General features: G+C 39.3%; 2 protein-coding genes across 3 annotated transcripts in view; both read right to left on the bottom strand.

Annotated features, from left to right (window-relative positions):
- The window catches only part of LOC308078454 (prostaglandin G/H synthase 1-like), a 48,035-nt gene extending 33,323 nt beyond the window's left edge, over positions 1-14,712 (bottom strand). The window contains exons 1-11 of one of the 2 annotated variants that reach the window (XR_013932520.1): positions 14,486-14,712; positions 13,905-13,985; positions 11,139-11,255; positions 9,560-9,700; positions 8,687-8,830; positions 7,716-7,897; positions 6,591-6,674; positions 5,100-5,346; positions 3,879-4,165; positions 3,095-3,242; positions 554-1,080 (exon numbers count right to left, since the gene is read on the bottom strand). Coding sequence is in view for 1 of the 2 variants with exons in the window: in XM_080419624.1 (XP_080275750.1) it covers positions 731-1,080; positions 3,095-3,242; positions 3,879-4,165; positions 5,100-5,346; positions 6,591-6,674; positions 7,716-7,897; positions 8,687-8,830; positions 9,560-9,700; positions 11,139-11,255; positions 13,905-13,985; positions 14,486-14,492 (1,788 nt within the window). In the remaining variant the exon portion in view is untranslated. Of the gene's footprint in view, positions 1-135; positions 1,081-3,094; positions 3,243-3,878; positions 4,166-5,099; positions 5,347-6,590; positions 6,675-7,715; positions 7,898-8,686; positions 8,831-9,559; positions 9,701-11,138; positions 11,256-13,904; positions 13,986-14,485 lie in introns of those variants that run through there. The other variant, XM_080419624.1, reaches the window with a different exon arrangement.
- Positions 14,713-18,201: 3,489 nt separating this feature from the next.
- Positions 18,202-22,415, bottom strand: rpl37 (ribosomal protein L37). The gene is made up of 4 exons (XM_080418819.1): positions 22,346-22,415; positions 20,531-20,666; positions 19,755-19,839; positions 18,202-18,402 (listed from the first exon to the last, which is right to left on the bottom strand). Exons 1-4 carry the CDS (start codon positions 22,346-22,348, stop codon positions 18,330-18,332), a joined length of 297 nt encoding a protein of 98 aa, XP_080274945.1. The 5' UTR covers positions 22,349-22,415; the 3' UTR covers positions 18,202-18,329.
- Between the last annotated feature and the right edge of the window lie 938 nt (positions 22,416-23,353).

Here is a 23,353-nt window from a genome sequence, read left to right as displayed (position 1 = left end):
TACATTTTTGACCATGTAAGAATTCCATATAGGTGTACCATTGTCCAGTGCATGTATAGAGAAAACAGACCAGTTTGCATGGACTATATTCATTATGTTTTATTAGCATTTTAAAAACATGTTTAATTTCCACATCTTTATTAAAGAACCTACAGTCTGTCTGTTTGTTTGTGTGAGAGAGAGAGAAAGAGAGAAAGAGAGAAAGAGAGAAAGAGAAAGAGAAAGAGAAAGAGAAAGAGAGAGAGAGAGAGAGTGTGTGTGTGTGTGTGTGTGTGGGCGCAGCGTGTCACATTGAGGTCAAGTTCGTCCAATAAGCAGGCAGCACAACACTATGTGGTCATCATTCTAAAGGTCTGTGTAAACATGAATGTGTTAGCAGCAGATTGGACCATTCTAACACAGTGATTCTCATCCCTTTTCATTTCAAGAACCCCCAGTTTAAATTCTGAGACCCTAATCTACACTGTAAAAGTCCTCTGTGTTAATTTAACCCGAAGAGTGTTCCATTTGTACACTATCAGCGTTACAGACTGTGACACACATCTTTAGAAACCAGATCTGAATCACATTTCAAACCACCTAGGATTTTAGGAATGTGGTTCAAAGCTGATTTGCAAAAATCTGTTTCCATGTGTTTGTTTTTTTTTTTTTTTTGCTGTTCAGACTTCATGTAAACAATGTGATTCCAGTCTGGATAGGCCAGAAATATCGGATTTGGGCGGCCTGTGTGTCATAGCTCGTCTCCCGTATGTCCGTTCGGAGCACTCGTCCCTTCGGGCACACGGAACGCCACGTGAGGGGGACACGTCCTGGTGTTGAGGCAGACCAGCTTCTTCAACGAGGCCGACCGGACCAGATCAAATCCTACTTGGCCTCCGAAAGTGCTCGGCTTCCAGTACTCTGGGGAACATATGGGGTTTCCTAACAGGCCTTTCAGAGAGAAGGGGGCCCCCATCTCCACCATGCTCTCTCCGAATATGGCGCCCGACCGCGTCCGTTCCAGGAGCAGGCCGGGGTAGAATTCCAGGGCGTCGATGTCCCCGTACATGTCCTCCAGTTCAGCTGCGGCCTCCTCCTCACCTGCAAAACATTCACCACAAGAGACAGAGAGGTGTGATTTAAAACCAGTCCAATACACTACATAGTACATACCCACCAGTGGTGTAAAGTAACTAAGTACAAGCAGTGGTGGAAAGTAACTAAGTACATTTACTTAAGTACTGTACTTAAGTACAATTTTGAGGTATTTGTACTTTACTTGAGTATTTCCAATTTTCAGTACTTTTACTTCTACTCCACTACATCTCAGAGGCAAATATTGTACTTTTTACTCTACTACAATTATTTGAAAACTTTAGTTACTAGTTACTTTTGAGATATAAATTATGATATAATGAAACATACCTTAATCACTTTAACCCTATTTTATACCTAGGCTATTTGAAAATAGCAGATCTACAAGCTCACAACGCGTCGCATCGCGACGCGTTGTGAGCTTGTAGATCGGCTATTTTCAAATATTTAGTACTTTTACTTTTGGTACTTTGAGTACATTTTGATGCCAATACTTTTGCACTTTTACTCAAGTACAATTTTTTTTTTTTAATTCTGGACTTTTACTTGTAACAGAGTATTTTTATTTTGCAGTATTGGTACTTTTACTTAAGTAAAGAATTTGAGTACTTTTTCCACCACTGCCCACCAGTGGTGTAAAGTAACTAAGTACAAGCCACACTACTGTTCTTGTATACATCAGAAAGTAAGGCAAATATAAGATTAAAATTTGCTTCCATTGTTACCAGTGAGCAAATATCATGAACATCAGCCTGGATCAGAGGTTATTCCATGAATATGCAATATGTTCTGGTTGATGTTCCCGTCTACTGTAGCCTGGTAAACCCTCCCTCCGGAAATCTCATTTCTATTTGATTCCAGGAGTGAGTCTGGCCTGATCGCCCATTCTGCAATATTGGCTGCGGGCTGGAGTTGGGCAGGAGTAATACAGTTGACTGACAACCCCTTCAGCCAATGATAATTTTTCCCCTTCAGCCAATCAGCAGTTCACCAGTCTAATGTGACGCAACGGGACTTTTGAGACGTTCATGCCCAAAATGGGTTGCCTTATTCGGATACATGGGTGTCACTGCCCACCCCTACCGGTTCTCTAAATTTTTATTTTTAAATAGGCTTTGTCATGATTAATTGACCACATATATGAAGTTAAACAAGTCAATTCTATCCAAACGATATCTTATAAGTAAATTCCGTGCCTCAAAATAGAAGTTAGAGAGCTTTTTGAAGTAAAAAAATAGCGGAGAATATAGCGGACAAGAAAAAGATGGCTGCCGTTCGTGTTTTGGGCTCACTCGAACTCGCCACCTGATTGGCCAACTGTCGCTGTCAATCACAGAACGATGTGCGACGACGCTGATAGGCTCGGTTAGCTGGTAATTTCACTAGAAACCCCCACAATGGGCTATCAGGCCAGACTCACTCCTGGAATCAAATAGAAATGAGATTTCCGGAGGGAGGGTTTACCAGGCTACGTCTACTGGTCATCTACATGTTCTTACACACCAGGTTTTGTTCACTGCAGATAGTCTACATATTACATTTTAAATCATCCATAACCCTTAAATTCAATACGTTATTTCAATGGACTAAAATGGTGTTTTATTTGATGGCCTTCCTGCCCTGGCATTTGGCCTTTGTGCCCTAAAAAATGGACAACACCAAAGGCCAAGTGGCCTTTCCCCTAAAATGACGAAATAGTGATTGTTTTGAGTCAAATACACAGACTAGATCAGCGATTCCAAACTTGTGAGCCCTGAAAAAAAAAAAATTTTAGAACTGGTTTACGTCATCAGTACATTCATAGAGAACGCACATATTACCCTTCGATAATGCGATGCTAAATGTTTTTGGAACAAGGTAGATTTTTCGCCGCAAATAAAAGGCATCAACTATATGAACAGTGTGATGTGAAATACAGTATTTGCCAAGACATGTTCAGATCATTTATTCATCATGTTCCCGGTGTGTAAAGACCTTTATATTGTGATGTGTGGGAGTACGGAAGCATTTTTCTTCCTACCTGTGAATTGTGAGAAAGATGTGTAAGGCTGAAGATTGAAGCGTTTTCTGTACTCGTTGAAGGACTGTATACGAAGCTGCCTGGATTCTTTGATGGTTTTAACAGCAACTCTGGTCACCACAGCGTGCATGTTGTTGGCCCCGCCTACCTGTGGAACATACAGTAAGAGTCACTGAAACATCTTCAAACATGGACATTGTGCACACTAGATTCAGCCCAATGTCGGATGTTTGGATCTGATGCAAAAAAAAGTGCAACATTTGGAAATCAATTTGAAAAACGTATATTTGATCAAATGAATAAAAAATATATTAAAATTAAGTATACATTTTACTCTATTTTATATAACCTCTTAAGCCCTATTTAAGTTTTTTTAAAATAGCTGATCAATAAGGTCACAAAGTATCACAATGCAATGCGTTGTGAGCTTGTAGATCTGCTATTATCTTTTTCTTTTTAAACCTTTGAACATTTTCACCTATAATGCCATTTCCAAAATAGGGACACCAGGCTGAATGTGGTTAAATATTGAGACACATCGGCTGCATAATTGCCGATACCGATCAAATAATCAAATAATGGCCAATATTTGCCAATTATCTGCTTATCGATTTACCAGACTGATTAATCGGTCAGGCTCTAATGCACACATGTTCACAATGTTCATACTTGGTCCCAACTGCAGCTGGAATTTCTCCCAACTAAATACCAGTGCACTATTCTTTATAGCTGTCCAGAAAATCACATTATAATGAGCTTCTAATGTGTGTAATATTTCTGTTACCTGGCCAGCGACTTGTCGTGAGAAGGCGTCCACTAATTTCTCCACGCCATAATGTGTGACAACAGAAGTATTGAAGATAAATTGTTCATAGGAGAGCTCATCCCCGTCAATGAGAAAGCTATCGGGCATCAAGGGATGCCAGTGGTAGAGCTGGCTGAACTCCAGAGCGATGCGATTGCTGTACTGGAACTGTGAGTTGAAGAGCAGGGATGGATCAAACTTTAACTGCAGCAGGTAGCCGCTCAGATGCTGAACATACTCCTCGATCACAATACGTATCGTCTCACCTGCGGGGAAAACAAACAGAAACGAGAAAGGGAGAGTGAAGAATTTTAATTCTCTTTTGTGATCTGAATGAAAATAACTAGAAAGTAGTGTTGGCCTACTTTCTCGGGGCACCCAAGCAAAAGGTCTATAATATTATGGGGCCTTTTGTTTTGGTGGAAAACTACTTCCCCAGATTAATACAAAAGTAACACACAATATCAAAATGTGTCGCAATATTAACCACTTAAACCCTTATATAAATACTTAGTTGACCTGAGTCCCCCAGGGGTCTATACTTGGTCCCCTACTTTTTTGCCCCTGTACACCAAATCGCTTCCCTGAAAATAGCAATGTGTTGCTAGTTTTGTACATTTTCTTTTTTGCAGAATGTTTGCCTATTTTCGCTGACACTAGGGTTCAAGTAATTAACTTAAAAGGTTAGAATTATATGTATCACACTACTAAAAAGTTAATCATACCAGGTAGGAGCAAAACATACTACATTTAATCATTATGTTTGTGTGTACTGTTTATTAGATTAACCCATTGGCAAAATAAATAGATAAATATTAATATTTTGGGGAGAGGGCCCCCCAAACCAATCACGGGGCCCTATACAAAATGCTTATTCTGTTTAGTGGGTTAGACTGGCCCTGCCAAAAGGTAAAAAGTACCTGTGGCCGGGGCTCACAAGTTGGGAATCGCTGATCTAGTCTGCGTATTTGACAAAACATAGCTGATACACAGCGTCAGTTTTGATTTCGTCAACTAAAACTATGACGAAAAATGTTTGTCGACTACCTTTTTTAAAACCTACAGTAAAACATTTCAGATGACTAAAATATGACTAAAACTAAATGGAATTTGATTAAAAAACAAACTATGATTAAAACTGAATCAAAACTTGCTGTCAAAATCAACACTAGCGTACATTCATATCGCTGGCCAGCTCACCGATGATGATGAGGCGAGTGGTCTGGAAGATCTGGTCGTCGTCCCAAGTGGGATGTTCTGCCTTCAGGATGCCACACACACGGTTGTGCTCCCTCAGCCACAGCGTAGCGTACAGGCCCAGGCCCGGCAGGAGGCCGAACACTTCCTGACCGATAGCCAGCTGCTTCTCTGGAGGGGTGCCCGGCGGGTAGCTCATCTTAACCGGGGCGTCGGCCACTAGAGGAGGGTACATCTCTCCGTCAATTAACTGATGGGAGACAAAAAAGGTCACACTAAATGAACTCCTATGTTGCTCATTTAATTTCTTGGTGTTGTACCAAGCTCTCCCCTCTTGACGTCAATCATCCTACATATCAATTAATAAATGTTGAATTATATGTTCTTTAAAGGGATAGTTCACCCCCAAAATGACTTTTTTTTTTTAGTCACCCCATAGAGACTTGAATTCATGGATATTTTTTAGTTTTTTGTCCAATTCCTAAGCCAATAATTTGATGACCGGCAGCGGTTCCGGTAGGAGACACAAAGAGTCTCCTTTGTGTCTCCTACCGGAACCGCTGCCTACCAGTCCGCTGGTCATCAAATTATTGGCTTAGGAATTGGACAAAAAACTAAAAGTATCCATGAATTCTAGTCTCGATGGGTTAAAGGTAGGGTAAGTGATTTGCTTTGGTTAAAATAAGTGTTAAATAGCTCTATATTCTGATAGTACTCATTGCTATAGAGTGTTTGTTCAGTATTAGGAGTCTCCTTGTGTCTCCAGCTCTTTATAAAACAGAAAATGCATTTTCGTTTCAGTTTCATTTCCAATTTTATCCAACCAGGACAGAGAACTCAATCAGGATATAGATTAAACAAGTGAAATTGGAAGTGATGACACTAAGAAATGAGCAGACAAAATTGGAACTGGAACACTATACAAATTAAGCTTAAAAATTGGTACTTTCTCCTGATTGGCTGAGATTTTGACACCTACCGAAAAATGTATTTTCTGTTTATTAACGAGCTGGAGAGACAGGGAGACATCTGTTACTGAAAAAACACTCTATAGCAATGATTACTATCAGAATATAGTATTTTAACCTTTAAACAAAATACTTTTTGTTTTAACCAAAAAATATCACTTAGCCTACCTTTAACTAATTGATAGAAAAATATATAGAATAAATAGAACTATGCCTGGTTGGTCAAACATTTAAATTTCAAGGACTCCCAGTTTTGGTATGCATTAGGCCACAGACCCCCATAACTCTGACAGTGTACAAATGGCACCAAATGGACCCGCAAGGGTGCATTTGTTACAGACCTGTAAGGGTCCATTTGGTTCTTAACTATCAATCATTTAGCTAGGGACCCCCTAGAACCCCTGGGGGTCCCCGAACCCCACTTTGTGAACCACTAAGTATATAAGAAATGATAATTAAGCATGTTTTGATGAAATAATAAGTGTTGCGATGGAAAATGATCTTAGTTCAGAGTTGAACATCTCACCTGGTACTTCAGTTTCCCATCTGTGTGAAGTCTCAGGTTGAGCTGACGGGCCAGATTATCTCCATAGATGTGACCTGCATCCACCTGGACGCCAACGACAAGTTTATACAGAGAGACACAGATGTTACGTCACAGAAACAGGGGAGTGGATGGGTGTGTGGCCACAACATATAAGTCATATGTCCGAAATCACATATGTATTTTTCAACATAATTTTTTGTGCTTACACAACAGTATGGTTCCTTTCAGAAAGCTCAGATCACACAGAATGTTAGGAAATTGCCCCATCTTGTGACAAAGCAGAGGTACTACAGATGAATAATAAAAAGCTTTGTGTCAACCACTGTTGTCCATGTCCTCACAGCTACCGCACTGCATTGTGGGACATTTATACTAGGGTAGTGTCCAGTATTGCATACTGCAATACCGTAATATTTATCAAATGTTGGATTTCAAGTACTATTGAGTAGCCGCTAAGCTTTCGAATATACGAAATATTCCCACATACTGATTTGGCATAATACATAGTAGTATGTGATTGCCAGTGGTGTAAAGCAACTAAGTACATATGCTCAAGTACTGTACTTAAGTACACTTTTGAGGTATTTTTTACTTTACTGGAGTATTTAAAAATGTCTGTACTTTTACTTCTACTCCACTACATCTCAGAGGCAAATATTGTACTTTTACTCCACTACAATTATTTGAAAACTTTAGTTACAAGTTACTTTTCAGATATACATTATTCTATTATAAAACATACATTAACCACTTCAGCCCTATTTCATACCTAGGTTATTTGAAAATAGCCGATCTACAAGCTCACAACGCGTCGCATCGTGACACGTTGTGAGCTTGTAGATCGGCTATTTTCAAACATTTTAGTACTCTTTGATACATTTTGATGCCAATACTTTTGTACTTTTACTCAAGTAAATTTTGAATTCTGGACTTTTACTTGAGAAAAAGTCTTAGAGTATTTCTATATTGCAGTATTGGTACTTTTACTTAAGTAAAGAATTTGAGTATGTTTTCCACCACTGGTGATTTCGGACATGAACATTGTTCAATTTTGGTGAGTTATCACCATCTCCTTTGTGAGTAAAAAAAGTAAATAAGACAAACCCCATGTGCTAAAGCCTTGGTGTAGCCCAGGCCCATGCTGTTGTGCGTCTTAAAGAACTGGTGAGTGAAGTGCTGCGCGAAGAAGGCAAACATGAGGTTGCTGCCCTGGGGGTCTGGTCTGAAGGTCCGTCTCAACAGCAGCCTCTCCACCAGCAGCTCAGGGCTGGGCAGCGCAGCCTTGCCTTGAACACACATTCACAGCATAACTCACATTAAATGTATACTAGACTGACATCTGGTCCAGGGGTTCACAAAACCTGTCAGCTCGAGACACCAGAAGATAAATGTGGTGTCTCCCTGGGACCCAACATTATGAATGAATAGATCAGGCCGTTTAAAAAGAACTAGTGAAAATAGCTGATCTTTTATTTTCACTATTTCTTAAAATTATTTTTTATTATTTTTTTTGGTGAAACTTTCTGAAATTCTTTTGTAAAATGTTTGAATTTTTATTATTATTACTAGTTTTGGTTTTGTGTGTGGAAAATGTAATACTGTAGGGAAAAAGGGGATATTAACTCACAACCCATAAAAAAACCCAAAATGGGTCCCGACCCATTGTTTGGGAAACACTGTTCTAGACTGTATATTTGTCAAAACATGGCTGATTACTGTTACGCAGTAGAGCGTACCAGTGCACTATTCAAGGTCAACAATGATGTCATGTCACAATTGTGAAACATTCAGCCTCAATTGATAAAACACAGTAGTTAATCATGGAGTAAGTTGTGCCAGCAGAAAGATTATTCATTATGTTGCACACGTCTGCATCCTAATATTATGAGTTCTACAAAACACGGTATTTTCTGTCTTCATTGTACAAAGAATAGTGAAAATAGCACACATGCAAGCTATTTTTAGCTATTTCTTAAAATGGTTTGCCTATAATGACATGCCTAACACAGGGACACCAAAGTGGTTAATAAAAACATGGCTCTATTCATTGATGACATGACATAAAGATGCCTAACCTTTGACCCCCATAGGAGTAGGGCAGTCCTGGGGTACAGGCGGTAGGATACGAGTGTAGTAGCTCACATTGTAGTAAGATTCCCAGCTCAGGTACCCGTACTTAGAGTTGAACGTAGGAGGGCTGGGGATCAAGTTGGACCTAGCTGTAAAAACACATCAAACATGTATTTAACAGGTTTGTACATAAGGTAAGTATTTAGGATTAGGCCCTTGAATGAAGCCTGATTCACGCTTTGTTACAAGAGACAGCGGCATACAGCAAAGTATATGGGTATGGTCACACATGCGCAATGGCGGGGGAGTGGCCAACGCATGCCGAGCTATCAAACGCATCAAACGTTCATCAAAGTTGAACTCCACGAGATGGCACGTGGCGCACCAATGCACCGCAACCAGACGCTCCATCCCTTCGCTCTCGTAGAATGGAAGTGAACGGGACACGGTTTTAGTCGTCCATGTGTGACCCGTACATGGGGTTCAAAATTACATTTTTTCTATCGATTAGTCACCCCACGGAGACTACCTGGTCATACAATTATTGGCTTAGGAATACGACAAAAACAAAAAAATATCCATGAATTCAAGTCTCCATGGGGTGACTAATCAATAGAAGAAAAGTAATGTTTTGGGGTGAACTATCCCTTTAATGTAAAATTTGTGGGTTTTTTTTACATCAGCTCAAATGTCTGATGTACCTCGTGCTGTTTACATTTCTGTCTAATAAAGTATTCAATCAATCAATCAATCAATCAATCAATCAATCAATCAATCAATCAAACCGTACCCTAAATCAAGCATAATGATTGGACATTGCAGATAAAAGGAGGCAATAAAGACGTATTCAAACTAAGTGATAATAATATATTGTGGACCTGTCAGGACGAGCCGCATTAGAACGTCCCGGAGGAAGGTGCGGTTGAGGACGTCCCAGAACCACTTGAAATGGGTCAGGAAGTAATGGAGAGCGTCTGGACTGGGTTTCACCAGCTGCTTCACACTGGACCAGAACTCCGCTGAGGATGCACAACGACACATAATGACATAATCATGGTTTACTGGTTTTGTTTTAAAAAAAAATGTTTTACTTGCTCACATCTCCCCTACTACATCCAATGACCAATGATACCAATCATATTTAGTGCTTAGTTTTAACCCATTAAGACCGGGAACGTATCTGTGTGTCACTTTTAGATTTCTTTGGCTATTCAAAAATAGCAGATCTACAAGCTCATAGCGCGGCACCGAGTGCCGTGCTATGAGCTTGTAGATCTGCTATTTTTGAAAAAAAAAGTTTTGAAAATGTGTGCAAATCTTTGAATATATAAATACATTTTCAACTCAAATCTTTGCTTCTGGGGGTCCGTGGAACAAAATATATTTAATCAAATGGGGGTCCGCTGCCTAATACATATAATTTTGGGGGTCCTTAACATGAAAAAGTTTGAGAATCACTGATATATAAATAGCAACATACGTTTAAAAAAAAAGGGGATTTTTTTTTTAGGATTTAGAAGAGATTTGTAGAATCCCCCCAGAAGCAAAGATTTGAGTTACAAATGTTCACTTTCAAAATATATATATTCAAAGATTCGCACAGATTTTTCCAAAAATAGCAGATCTACAAACTCATAGCCGCGCTATGAGCTTGTATATCTGCTATTTTTGAACAGCCAGAGAAATCTTAAAATGACGCAGATGCTTCTCCCGGTGTAAATGGGTTAAGGTACGCCTTTAGAAAAGAATTTTTGAGAGTGGATTCTGTTTCATGAAACACGTTTAGCTTCAAGTCATTTTACTTCCACAAGGCCACTCCTATGCTGGAAATAAAAAATTATAAATGTATCACCCATCCATTCATTCATTCATTCATTCATTGTGTTTGGCATAATGAACTCTGTTCCACATTCTTTACTATTGTTTTCAGTTACAGTTGGTTGAATTCAACTTAGCGAGGGTGATGTAATTGCGTAAATTAGTGGCCAACAACTTTCACATTTGATTATGAATTGCGTCGCTGATACTTGTTAATATGAAGCAGACCCTTAGAATTAGACACTACACTGTAAATATGTAGTAGATGCAAGGGTGCCATTGGTTTTCTCTTCCAAACACTGTAGCTTCCAATCTTCCAAACATTCACATCTATATGTTATCTTCCTATTAGTTTTTTGTTGTTGTTATCAAACATATTTTTATTCGTCTTATCACAACAGCAATACAATTATGCCAGTATACATAGATGCATCATTAATAAACAAATAAACAAACACGATACATGCAGTATATCTTCCTATTTGTTGATCATGCAATGTTCCCTGACCTCAGATGTGTGTTTCTTTGACTAGACATGTAAGTATGTGAAAGGAAATAGCAACAATATTTAGCATTCCTCTGAATGTATACGTTTAATAAAGGATATGTGACTTGATCCCGAAAGGAAATTGGACTCACGGATAGTGCAGTTTTCACCATAGTAACCGGTACGAGTGCAATCACACTCATATCGGTCTATACCGTATCTTACGCACACTCCCCAGTGCTGACATGGGAAATGACAGCAAGGGTTCACTGCAAGGAAAACAAGAAAAACAAGCTCGGTCAAAGAGAGTTGAAACATTCCAAGGCTGAATCTCTATAAACTGTGCAAGTCTTAAGTTACGATCCTACTTTCACTTCTTAACCATTTAAACCCTATGTACTTGTCATGATGCGAAACATTGTGAGCTTGCAGGTCTGCAATTCTTTTTGCTAAATTTGAATGAATATGATTTTTTGAATGAAAAGGTTTTTGCCTCTACAGTAATGACATGCCCAAATAGGCATGCCAGGTTTAAAGTGATGTGAGGTGATGTAGACAATAATGTCCCAGACACACACACACACACACACACGCACGCACGCACGCAGAATTTAAATGATCAGAAACATGCATCATAACTAACATACATGGAGACTTAACACTTTGGTGGGAACACGAAGAGCCTCATGTCATGTATGTGAGGATTCATGTCAGTAAACTTGTACGAACAAGCATCCTAGCAACACAGGGTTAACAAATAATAACCAAACAAAGGGATCTTTGTTCACTCTCTCTCGCCCCCTCTCTCTCTCTCTCCCCTCTCCCCCTTCTCTCGTTCTCTCTCACACACCTAGACCAAGCGAAACGGTAAATCAAAGGAGAGCGAGGTATCTAAAATTAGATATAGTAAATAAATGCAAAAAATAGGATATGTCCATATCAATTGGAGTGGAGGGGGAGGGGGGTGAAACCCTCTCTTATGTAAATTAGGTTTGTGGTTAGGTCTGTGTCGTTGCTCAAGTCAAAATATGTATGTATGTTTGTGCACACAATTTGTAACGTTACACAATAAATCAGGGTGTGGCATTACAGATGGGGATGTTATGTTATGTGTGGTGATGAATGGGGTAATCTAGTCTAATTACTGTAAATACTGCATTTAGGAACCAACCGACTGTGCAGATTACAAAACCCATGCAATGGGTTATAGGTTAGGATGTCTTTCCTCCCAAAGCATCACCTTTGTGCAGGTAAGGACATGTCTTTTCCGGTCCCCAGGAAAATAAAGCTTTCCATGGTTACGGAGATGTTTTGTAAACAACAGGTCAGCTTACCATCTATCTCAGCAGATCCTTATGCACTTGAGCTGAACCCTATAGCGCCCCTATTCTGAGGTGAACACTACAGTACAACACAGTAAAGAAATAGCAGATTCACAATTGTCGCAACGCAATGCGCTGTGTGTGAGCTTGTAGATCAGCTATTTTCGGTAAAGAGTTTTGGTGTAGAGCGAGGTATATAGACTCCTGGGGGCCTTGAGTCAACTAAGTATAGGGTTTAAGTGGTTAAGCTTAGCGCTCACAAATGAAAGCCTTCCTACAAAGTTAATTATTGCAAGAAGAAAGAACGAGGAATCCTACAGGTGTGACTCGTTGGCACAAATTCTACTGAAAATAAGTACTTTGTTGCATAACAATAAAAAATAAAAATAAAAGCAGGCTATTCTGGCATCCCTTCACATCATTCTCTAGTGAGTCCTTAGAATAAACTTGATTGAGATTCGCCTTCGCCGCAGGTCAAGACGGACTGTTTTGTTCCGTTAAAGGTATTAATGACCACCCCAGGCTAGTCTTCACTTGGCAATTTGGAGGAATCCTATAAAAGAATGCACAAGACTAGACTAGCTCACTGAAACATCTGGAGAAATGCAGTTCATGGATGCACATTTTAACAAGCATGCTTGCTCTCCCTCTATCTCACACACACACACACACACACACACACACACACACACACACACACACACACACACACACACACACACACACACACACACACACACACACACACACACACACACACACACACACACACACACACACACACACACACACACACACACACACACACACACACACACGTGTAGCCTAAAGTTCTACAGAATGAATGACAAGGAATACAGTGAGTAGAGCTTAGGTGGGATAATAAAGCACTGGTCTTCAAGGTGTGGTCCAGAGCCCCCCAGGGCCAGGGGTCCTATTGATTGTTAGGAACCAGATGGACCCTTACATGTTTGTCTGTAACTCTGTAACGCAGTCAATGCCCATCTTTCGCCGCAGGCTGAAAACCCACCTCTTCAGGAAACACTATCCTTTCTCTTCGCCTTGCCTACTTGTTAACTAGTTGTACGAACTCTTGTTTTATTGGATCTTGTTTATTCGATACACTTATTTGTTTTAGCTCTTGCTCATTTGATTTTCCTATTTTGTCTCATCTGGTTATGAAAGTAGGTAGCTGATATATTGCACTTTTACCTTAGCGCTAGGTATACTCTTGGTTGCTTGTTTTAGAAGAGAATGCACTTAATGCTTCTGGTGATTAGTAGTTTCGTTCCCTACCTATGTTGAATGCACTTATTGTAAGTCGCTTTGGATAAAAGCGTCTGCTAAATGACTGTAATGTAAATGTAATGTAACTCTGAGTTACATATGGTGGTCAAACTGGGGATCCTTGAAATAAAAAGGTTTGATAAAGTACTGGATGGAAAAGCAACTTTTCAGTGCAAGAGGCGCGCTATGCATCTAGAATAAATATTTAGAGTAGCCTATGTAAAACTTCTAAATATCAGGCCTGAATGGAGTTAATCAGGTACACGTTTCATATAAAATAAAGCCACTTTCTCAATGAGTATAATGTACCTGTGTTGGAGGTGACTTCATCACTGCAGCATAGAGGCGCTCGTAAAAGCAAAAGAACACATAGTGATCCTAGGAAAGAGGCTTCACACAGACAGAGGAACAGGTTTACATTTCAGTAAAGTAAAAGTCCGGAATTCAAAATGTACTTGAGTAAAAGTACAAAAGTATTGGTATCAAAATGTACTTAAAGTACCAATAGCAGATCTACAAGCGATGCGACGCGTTGTGAGCTTGTAGATCTGCTATTTTCAAATAGCCTATGTATAAAATAGGGCTAAAGTGGTTAATGTATGTTTCATAATGTCATCATTTATATCTGAAAAGTAACTAGTAACTAAGGTTTTCAAATAATTGTAGTGGAGTAAAAGTACAATATTTGCCTCTGAGATGTAGTGGAGAACAAGTAAAACTACTGAAAATGGGAAATACTCCAGTAAAGTAAAAAATCCTCAAAAGTGTACTTAAGTACAGTACTTAAGTAAATGTACTTAGTTACTTTCCACCACTGCAAATAAAACACACAAAAAAAACCCTAAAAAAGCCAAGCATAACAAGTTCACAATTCAATCATGAATACTTACATCTCATTATAGCAGTCAAGGTTCAGTAGCCTAACAATCATTCCTGGTCCTGAAACTAGACTAGTTTAAAAGCTGCAGCCATGTGGAATCTGCACATCCTGTGTCAATAGGTGGACTGGAGGGAGAAGACTACTGCTCCTGTATGTAAGAGGGAATGTAAACTGGCTGCTTCATGAAGCGACAAGTACTCCTTATCTCTTCTTTCTCCCACTGCGGCGACCCATGGACCAGAGAAAGCTGAGGATCACAGACATAAACACACTCAGCAGACTCACCACTGACTGAATGGGACAAGGTAACGTTCTAAAGTCTTCGTCGCCCCCTGTTGGCCGAACTCCACCGTCGCATGAAACATGAAACCAAGGGGTCTGACTGGCTGAGAGAGAGAGATAAAGCAGAGACCCCCATTATATACTGTATAAAATATATTTTTTCCCCCATAGATTTCATAGGCAGCTTCATAGACTTGTATAACAGCACTATCATCAGTGTATGTTGGATTCATGTTCATGTGTATTATCAGAAATGTAACCACTTTAAACAGTCAATACTAAGTAAACTTGACCTTTCACTCTGTGCTTGGTCTGCTCTTTTTTTCCCCCTCTACACCACCAAACCTCTATGCCGAAAATAGCAGATCTACAAGCGCACAACGCCGTGTGCTTGTAGATCTGCTATTTTTGGCTAAAGCTCTCCTCAGAAATAGGGATGCCTGGTTGAAGTTGTTACGCTTAGATATATTTGGCGGACCCCCTGTAGTAACTCTGAGGACCCCCTAGGGGTCCCGGACCCCCTGTTGAGAACCAATGCATTAAAACTGTCAAAGATATTATCCTGGAGCTGCATTCCTGTGAAACCTGTCAAGCAAGTGTAAATAAGGCTATGTCACAGTTTCACTTTCTGTGTGTGTGTCTGCGTGTGCTGTGCTCTTTATCTTTGCATCTCCCCCTGTACATTCTGAGAGATTACTGTAGGCCATACATGGGCAACTGGCGGCCCGGGGGCCACATGCGGCCCCTACCTTCAGTTAATGCGGCCCTTAGGTTAATATGGGAATACTGATATATTATTGATTTCAGCTGTTACAATTCCAAACATGCAAACATGACCCGCTTCAATTACTTCAGTCTATATTAGTAGCTTAATGACTAGTATAAAAAAATCTATTGTCTTTTTTATGTCCAATGTATTTGTATTTAAGTTCATGAAGTTAACATAAGTATAACTAAATGCATTTGAAATTAAATACAAATTTTACTTTTCAAGATTCTAATGCAAAAATAGAAAAAAAAACAGGATTCCAATTCAAAAATAGAAAAAATAGCAGATCTACAAGCTCAACACGCGTCGCGCTGCGACGCGTTTTGAGCTTGTAGATCGGCTATTTTTGCTACTTTTGTGTGACAAAGAATGGCGAAGTATGGCATTAATTTACGAAAGACAGTATATGCAATGTGGCCCTCCGGAGTTAGTGTGGAAATATAGTGGCCCTCTCCATCATCAAAGTTGGCCACCCCTGCTGTAGGCCCAGAATCCCAGATTGAATGGAAGTTCCCTCTCCCACATCACACACTGTCCATCGCCTGACTCATCTCTATAGATTACAAGGAGTCATCTGAAGAAATAGGGGAATCTAGGCTGCTTCTTTGAGCTAATAGAATACTGAAAATATATAATTGCATTAAATTAATTCCATGGCATTGTGTCAATTAGTCTATATATACATCAGTTGAAACTCAAGTAAATTCACCAACATATTAAGAAGAGTTCAAATAGAATGTTTTCATGTACTGCATGTTTGGGTGGCAAGAATTACATTAGTTGTATTTTCATTCCCTTTGGTTTCCAGTGCAGTGCATCCATGCCGGGTGTACTGCTTAAGAATGACTCGAGTTCAATATTCCACTAGAAAAACAGAACTCCAATTTAAAGGAATGAAAGGATGTCATCTCATTTTCACCTATTTATATTTTGGTCTGTTATTTGCTTAAGTAACTATCGTATATTATGGCCCCCGAGCTGCTTATATTTATTGGACATTACAAGCTAAATCTAAAACCATACGACTATGCTATGACTTTACTAAAGTCCACGTTTGCGTACAGGCATGAAGCTGGCTGTCTTGAGGTAATCAGGTACACTATGTTAATCTTGACCAATTGTCTAAAGAAGAGATGGCTGATAGCCTTGAGAGCAGGGGTGTACATTGTAATGAGAATTCTATTGTTAACTTGGAGACAATGTGGCCTTTAAAAAGGTGAACTAAAATGTAACTCAGTACACTGTGCCCACTCCCCAGCTGAAGTAAAGGGCTGCGTGGAAGAGAGGGCTCCCTGGTTATCAACTTCTCATGCTGTCGTACTTGTTGCTGAATGCTGAATAAACCGAATGAATGATTCTGAACGTGAGCCGGACATCTTCTACACTTCTTCCAAGTAGCTAGGCCTGGTAACCCACAGTCTACCGTTTCAAAATATACGACATAAGTTAACAAAGAGTAAGAGTTGATCTGCAGGGGTAAAACAGGCTCCTAGCTCTCTGGTCCAGGATGGAGGGGGAACATGGCTGGTTCTCACTTCAGAGATGAAGATGTGGTGTAATACAAAGTTAAAGGGATACTTCACTTTCGGCGGGGGGAAACATTTAAAAAATATTAAAAATAAATGAAAAAAGTAATGGAAAATTCATGGCCCCCTCACGCATTAGAGTGTCCTACTAATGTGTGAGGGGGCCTTTATTTTGCCATAACTTCTTTCATTTTTTTTAAATATTTTTTTTTAATGTTTATTTTATGTGAAAGTGAAATATCCCTTTAAGAGATGTAGAATACCGTTATCTAGACTCATTTGGTTTGATGTCGGTCAATTTATTGATATTCAAATGCTAACTTGAGACATCTTGCATAGTGAGATGACATCCTCATTCTGGCTCAAATATGATCCCCTTAATCTGTCCGATTGGCCCCTTTTAAAATGTATAAAGCACTCAGGTCAGTTCTAGTTTTAAATTAGTTAAAGCCTGAGCATAATACCAGCATTTATCAAAGAACACACTTTTCTTCTTACAGTTCAGCACTACAATTCCAGCTCAAGTTGGTTGTGGCGTCCATGGCTCAGGTAGGATATCAAAATGAGTTCTGACTGAAATGTGAATTAACTACAGTATATTCATGTAGTATTGAAATGGGTTCACAATAAGTGATCATACTCTTATCAACTGCATTTACCATGATACTCATCATTTTTTATATTATAAATTCAGTATTAGCGTTATTATCTTGTGTATATATGTTGTCAGTCTTGAGGAACATGTAATGCCAATATTTCCCTGCTTGTACCCCGAGTGACTCTTGATAACTCAGTTAATGACCTTGAGAAATCCAAGTTTCTCAACATCCCTTGGAACATTAAAACCAATGACAATTTTGCTTCTTAAACTACCAATGAGTCCCCGTGCAAAGCTCAAATTAATGTCAAGAGTGGTTCCTGTGTTGGAATGTACTGTATAACGTTCTAATGATTAACCTTTACACTGACAAAGAACTGGATACAAATGTCAACCAAAAACATTGAAGTAGGTTTTGTAGGCTAGTATAAGCTAGAAATCACCACCAGGTTACTTGCGTATGGTACACTTGACTTCACTATAGACCAGCGATGTGACAATTAAGTCGTTTCTGATTCACTGATGCATAAAAATCAAAAGACAGGCAGGACCCAAATTAACTGACACATTTATTTTGCACAAACAGTGCAGCAACTCTGAAAGCCACAAAGGGGCATTTTGCACCAACTGTGCACAAGGAACATGTTAGCTTTGCACCAAGTGGAAACACGCAGATCACTTAGGGTGCGCCGGACGGGCCACTGCCTGCTGCCCTCCTTGGTTTAGGGGTAGTCCCCTCCCGGAAGCCATTCCTAGGAAGAAAAAGAAAAGAAAATGGAGATTCACTGCCTGGGAGCCATATAGTGGAACAGCTTATTTATTTTTCTTTTAAAATGTAAAAAGGTTGTTCGTAGATCTCTAGTACTGCTGATTTTCTATCCTGAAGTCCATCTAATCCCTGATTTGACAGCTTGAATTATAAGGTTACTAGGTAGATGAAAACAAAAGACAGGCTGAAGTTGTGTATCTCTTATTTTAACACTCACCGCCAAAGGGGAGAATTCTCCCCTTTTTATTATTAGTTTTAATTTTTTAGTATAATTTTTTTTTGTTATTCACAACGAATTAGGAGATATAAAAAAAAAAATCCATTCACTTCAATGTTAAAAAATAAACGGACAAATAATTCACATTTTCTCTATAAAAAATGTTATTAAAAACCCTGGCAGTGGGTGAGTACATTATGAATAAACTCTGGCAGTCAATGTTAAAGCATGATTCTAAACTAGAGGCTCATCCTACATTGGTTCGCAAGGCTTGTCACAGTCAAACAATTGTCACAGCAGGACAAGTATGATGCTACCGAGAGAATCTAACCACAAGTACGGTCAGATACTGATGTTTTGCAGATCTGTTTACTGTCCTGTGCATGAAACCCGTGTTATGATAGGTCAAAGTATTTTTGACAGGTGGTCATGGTATACGTGGGGTAAATTGGATCATTCAAATCTGAAAATAATTAACTCTTAGAAAGATAAGTTTGCTTCCACATACGTGCGTTAATAATTGCTGCAATGTTTTGTCTCAGATAAAAAGTTTATTATCACTGAAGAATCAGACTTGACTTTTCAGTTATCAATTGGTAGCATCATTGACAAGACAATTGGCAGCAATTACATGTTGCATACAGTGTTGGGCGACTTAACTAATGCCACCTAAGCCATTGGTTCTCAAAGTGGGGTCCGAGGACCCCAAGGGGGTTCCAGGGGGTCCCCAGCTAAATGATGGACAGGAACCAAATGGACCCTTATGGGTCTGCAACTCTGAGTGTACAAACGGAACCAAATGGACCCGATACAGAGTTAGATTAACATTGATTTTACAATATGAATTGGGGTCCCAGATATAAAATGGTTGAGAATCACTGCTAGAGCCGTTAACATTTTCTCTTATGGGGGGTCCCTGGCTTATCTTTTCAAATGGGGGTCCGCGGGCTAATAAGTGTCAATTTGGGGGTCCTTTCCTTGACATGAAAAAGTTTGAGAACCACTGACCTAAGCTACTAGTTACTAGTCAGGAAAAGAATACAAGTGCAATAATTTTCTCCTCTCGCCACAACGCTCTTCCACTGCAATGGCATCAACTAAGTAAGTGCAGTACGAACCTGAATCGGCGATAGACGACCTTCAGGTGTCTGAGACGGCCAGTGCCGGTGGTGTTCCTCCTCTTGGCCTTAGCGCTCCAGTTGTCTGCAAGTCCAAAATAATGTCAGGTCAGTGAGGTCAGTGAGGTCAGGCATTTAAAATCACATCTGATCCTTACATTTCAAAGAATACAAGCTACAGATATTTACTAAAGTATTAGCAGGCTGTAGTGTGCTTAAATTATGCAGGATAATACAGGCATGAGCTGAAAAATAACCACACTAAATAAGAAGACCATGTATGACTGGGCTGCAATGTCTTGTCTCAGTAAATAGATTTATTATCACTGTAGAATCAGACAGATTCAGACATTTATATTTGGTAGCATCATCGACAAGAGAATTGGCAGCAATTACACGTCACATACAGTGCTGGGCAAAATAATGTCAGGTCAGTGAGGAGCAGGCAAGAGATATCTCCGTAAGTATTAGCAGGCTATAGTGTGCTTAAACCAACTATGTATTACAGGCATGAGCTGAGAAAGAACCTCACTAAATTCAATTTCAGTAATCACAACCAGTACTTCACCCCTTGCAATTGTGGACAAAATCTTATCCAACGTTAACAAAACATTCTATGTCTTGGGTCTGAGAGTCTAAATCTCATCAAAGGGTGAATGAATCCGTGCCTCAAATGCAGAATAAATAATGGACATTGATATGAAAAAGGTTAAAAACCACTGGTTGGTAAAGCAACAAGTGAAATTCCTTTTTGGTGCAAGCCGGACAGTACTTACACTTTCTCTTGCGTTTCTCTGGATAGCCACACTTTCCGCAGCTGGACTTCTGCAGGTGGTAGGCTTTGGATCCACAGCGACGGCACAAGGTGTGCGTCTTGTTGCGCCGCTTACCAAAGGAGGATGTTCCCTTCGTCTGAAACACACACGTTTAACCCAGAGTTAGACATAACAGTTCCTAAAGGTCAGCATGGAGACCTGTGTACGACTGAGCTGCAATGTCTTGTCTCAGTTAAATATTAAAAGTAGAATCACTGAAAACTCATAGGTTCAGACATTTATATTTGATAGCATCATTGACAAGACTATTGGCAGTAATTACAAGTCATACATTGTTGTAGAAGTGCAACAAAGACATAATATCATAAAGCTATCTAAACTACTACCAATACATTTAATTTATATATTGCATTGAATTTCAACTGATACTAGTTCGATACTAGTTAGGCTAAGGCTTCTTTCAAATTCAGCAGCCTGCTTCTGTTATGTTTATTTATTTGATATAGACATCACAATTACACTGGATGAAACCAGATGCATTGATTAGTGTATATAGCAGTGCTAACCCCAATCGGGTACAATATAAATATACACATATACAGTGGTGGAAAAAGTACTCAAATTCTTTACTTAAGTAAAAGTATCAATACTGCAATTTAGAAGTACTCTGTTACAAGTAAAAGTCCAGAATTAAAAATGTACTTGAGTAAAAGTACAAAAGTATTGGTATCAAAATGTACTTAAAGTACCAAAAGTAAAAGTACAAAAATATTTGAAAATAGCAGATCTACAAGCTCACGGCTGCGACGCGTTGTGAGCTTGTAGATCGGCTATTTTCAAATAGCCTAGGTATAAAATAGCGCTAAAGTGGTTAATGTATGTTTCATAATATAATAATTTATATCTGAAAAGTAACTAAAGTTTTCAAATAATTGTAGTGGAGTAAAAGTACAATATTTGCCTCTGAGATGTAGTGGAGTAGAAGTAAAAGTATTGGAAATTGGAAATACTCAAGTAAAGTACAAATACCTCAAAATTGTACTTAAGTACAGTACTTAAGTAAATGTACTTAGTTACTTTCCACCACTGCACATATACATACTAATAATTAACATCAAAATCAGACCAAATACATCAACTTGTGAAAACTATTAACTAAGTTTCTAGTGAAAGTAGCTAGATTACTTTGCATGAAAAATGTAGCCGAGGACGTGTTATGTCATTGAGTGATAGAATTAAACCACCCTGTGCAAAAGCTAAAAAGGGATGCTATTGCACTCAAAACTGATCAGTCGTTAACTTATATTTGTTATCATGTTGACGTGTCACTGAAAATACAGTGATGCACATGTATGTAACTGCTTCAAAGCAACACTTTCAAAGAAGTGAAGCTACCCGCACACGACTGGGAAATGTAGTCAAACTAAGCTAGTTAGTAGCTTAGCAACTTATAGCTTAGCTAAAGTAACTGTCCAACGCTGGTCACATATTGTTCGATAACTTCAGTTTAACTGATTCACGCTTATAGCAACGTTACCGGCGTGAATAAATGTTTTCACTACGCTGCTATTTCCTCTAGTAACACAGGGTTAGGGGTTTGTATGTAAACAACATGGCTGCATTAGCGAGACAGCATCGGATGGATGGAACGATCATCCACTGAAATCGAACGCAAAATACATTTTAATCGCTAACAATATTAACTCTAAATACTAATCGTGTATCATATCTACTTATCGGGCCACAATTCAGTTCCGATAATCCACATATTAGACAGATGTTTAAAGATTTCATAGTGGTAGTGTTTCACCGTACCATCTTCCTTCTGAAGCGATGGGGAAAGAGGACGGAAACGGATGTTGTGCGGCTTTAAATTAGAACCGGGCGGTTTCCTGTGCAACGTACAACTGTCACCGCATCATGTTTACTTTATGTAGAATGTCTTCTTCTACAATTAAACCACCTATATGCTGCTCCTAGTTTACATTCACTTTTTTTTTAAAAAAGTGAATATTGAATATGCAGTGTATTTTGCAGGTTCTATTAATATAATACATACTTTTACATTATGCTATCCCTTTTGGGTCCTCTTGGGGGCGAGCAAGTCACTGATCTCTGTGCTGACCAGCACCTGACCAGATAACCTGCACGCGCACACGCGACGCGCACACACGCGCACTCGCGCAGATGCACACACACACACACACACACACACACACACACACACACACACACACACACACACACACACACACACACACACACACACACACACACACACACACACACACACACACACACACGAGTCACGACAGGTACATGAATGAGTAGAGACAGATACAGCTAAGATAAATAAATAAAGAATAATGAAATAAATCTATACAAATCATCAGTATAGTATTTGATTTATTTATTTAGCACAATGTAAAAACAATACAAAAAAACAGTAGGCCTACAATATAAAAAGAAAAGTGCCAGGAGGAGGCAAGAAGCCCAAAGGGCTTATAGAGGCCTCTAGCCCTCTACCTATGTATACCTATCATTTAATAACAAAATAAACGCATCATCAGACAGACTATTGACAGTGCGTATGAGGCTGATATGTATTCAGTGTCAGCCAGCCTACACAGTGTCATGAGGAACATACCATCTATCAGCAGTAAAATATGTACAGCAATTAACCTAAGCGGGCTAACTGTCCTGGTGCTTTAGTGATACATCCCAGAAGTCCATGTGCAAATGTGCCGGGGTAATGCAGGAGTCATTAATCCTGAGCCATTAATCAAGTCATTAATCCAAGAACAGAACATAGTGTATAGGGAC

The sequence above is a fragment of the Gymnoscopelus braueri genome (assembly GCF_963280865.1).
Source record: "Gymnoscopelus braueri genome assembly, chromosome: 22".
Taxonomy (NCBI): domain Eukaryota; kingdom Metazoa; phylum Chordata; class Actinopteri; order Myctophiformes; family Myctophidae; genus Gymnoscopelus; species Gymnoscopelus braueri.
The sequence above is the reverse complement of the archived record's forward strand: the minus strand, read 5'-3'. Positions and strand labels throughout refer to the sequence as shown.

What these genes read in the sequence shown, in the direction of transcription:
- rpl37 (XM_080418819.1), bottom strand. An exon ending in AGAGAAACGCAAGAGAAAGT is followed by an intron (nt 19,840 to 20,530) that starts GTAAGTACTGTC and finishes TTGGACTTGCAG; the next exon opens with ACAACTGGAGCGCTAAGGCC. An exon ending in GTCGTCTATCGCCGATTCAG is followed by an intron (nt 18,403 to 19,754) that starts GTTCGTACTGCA and finishes TTTTCTTCCTAG; the next exon opens with GAATGGCTTCCGGGAGGGGA.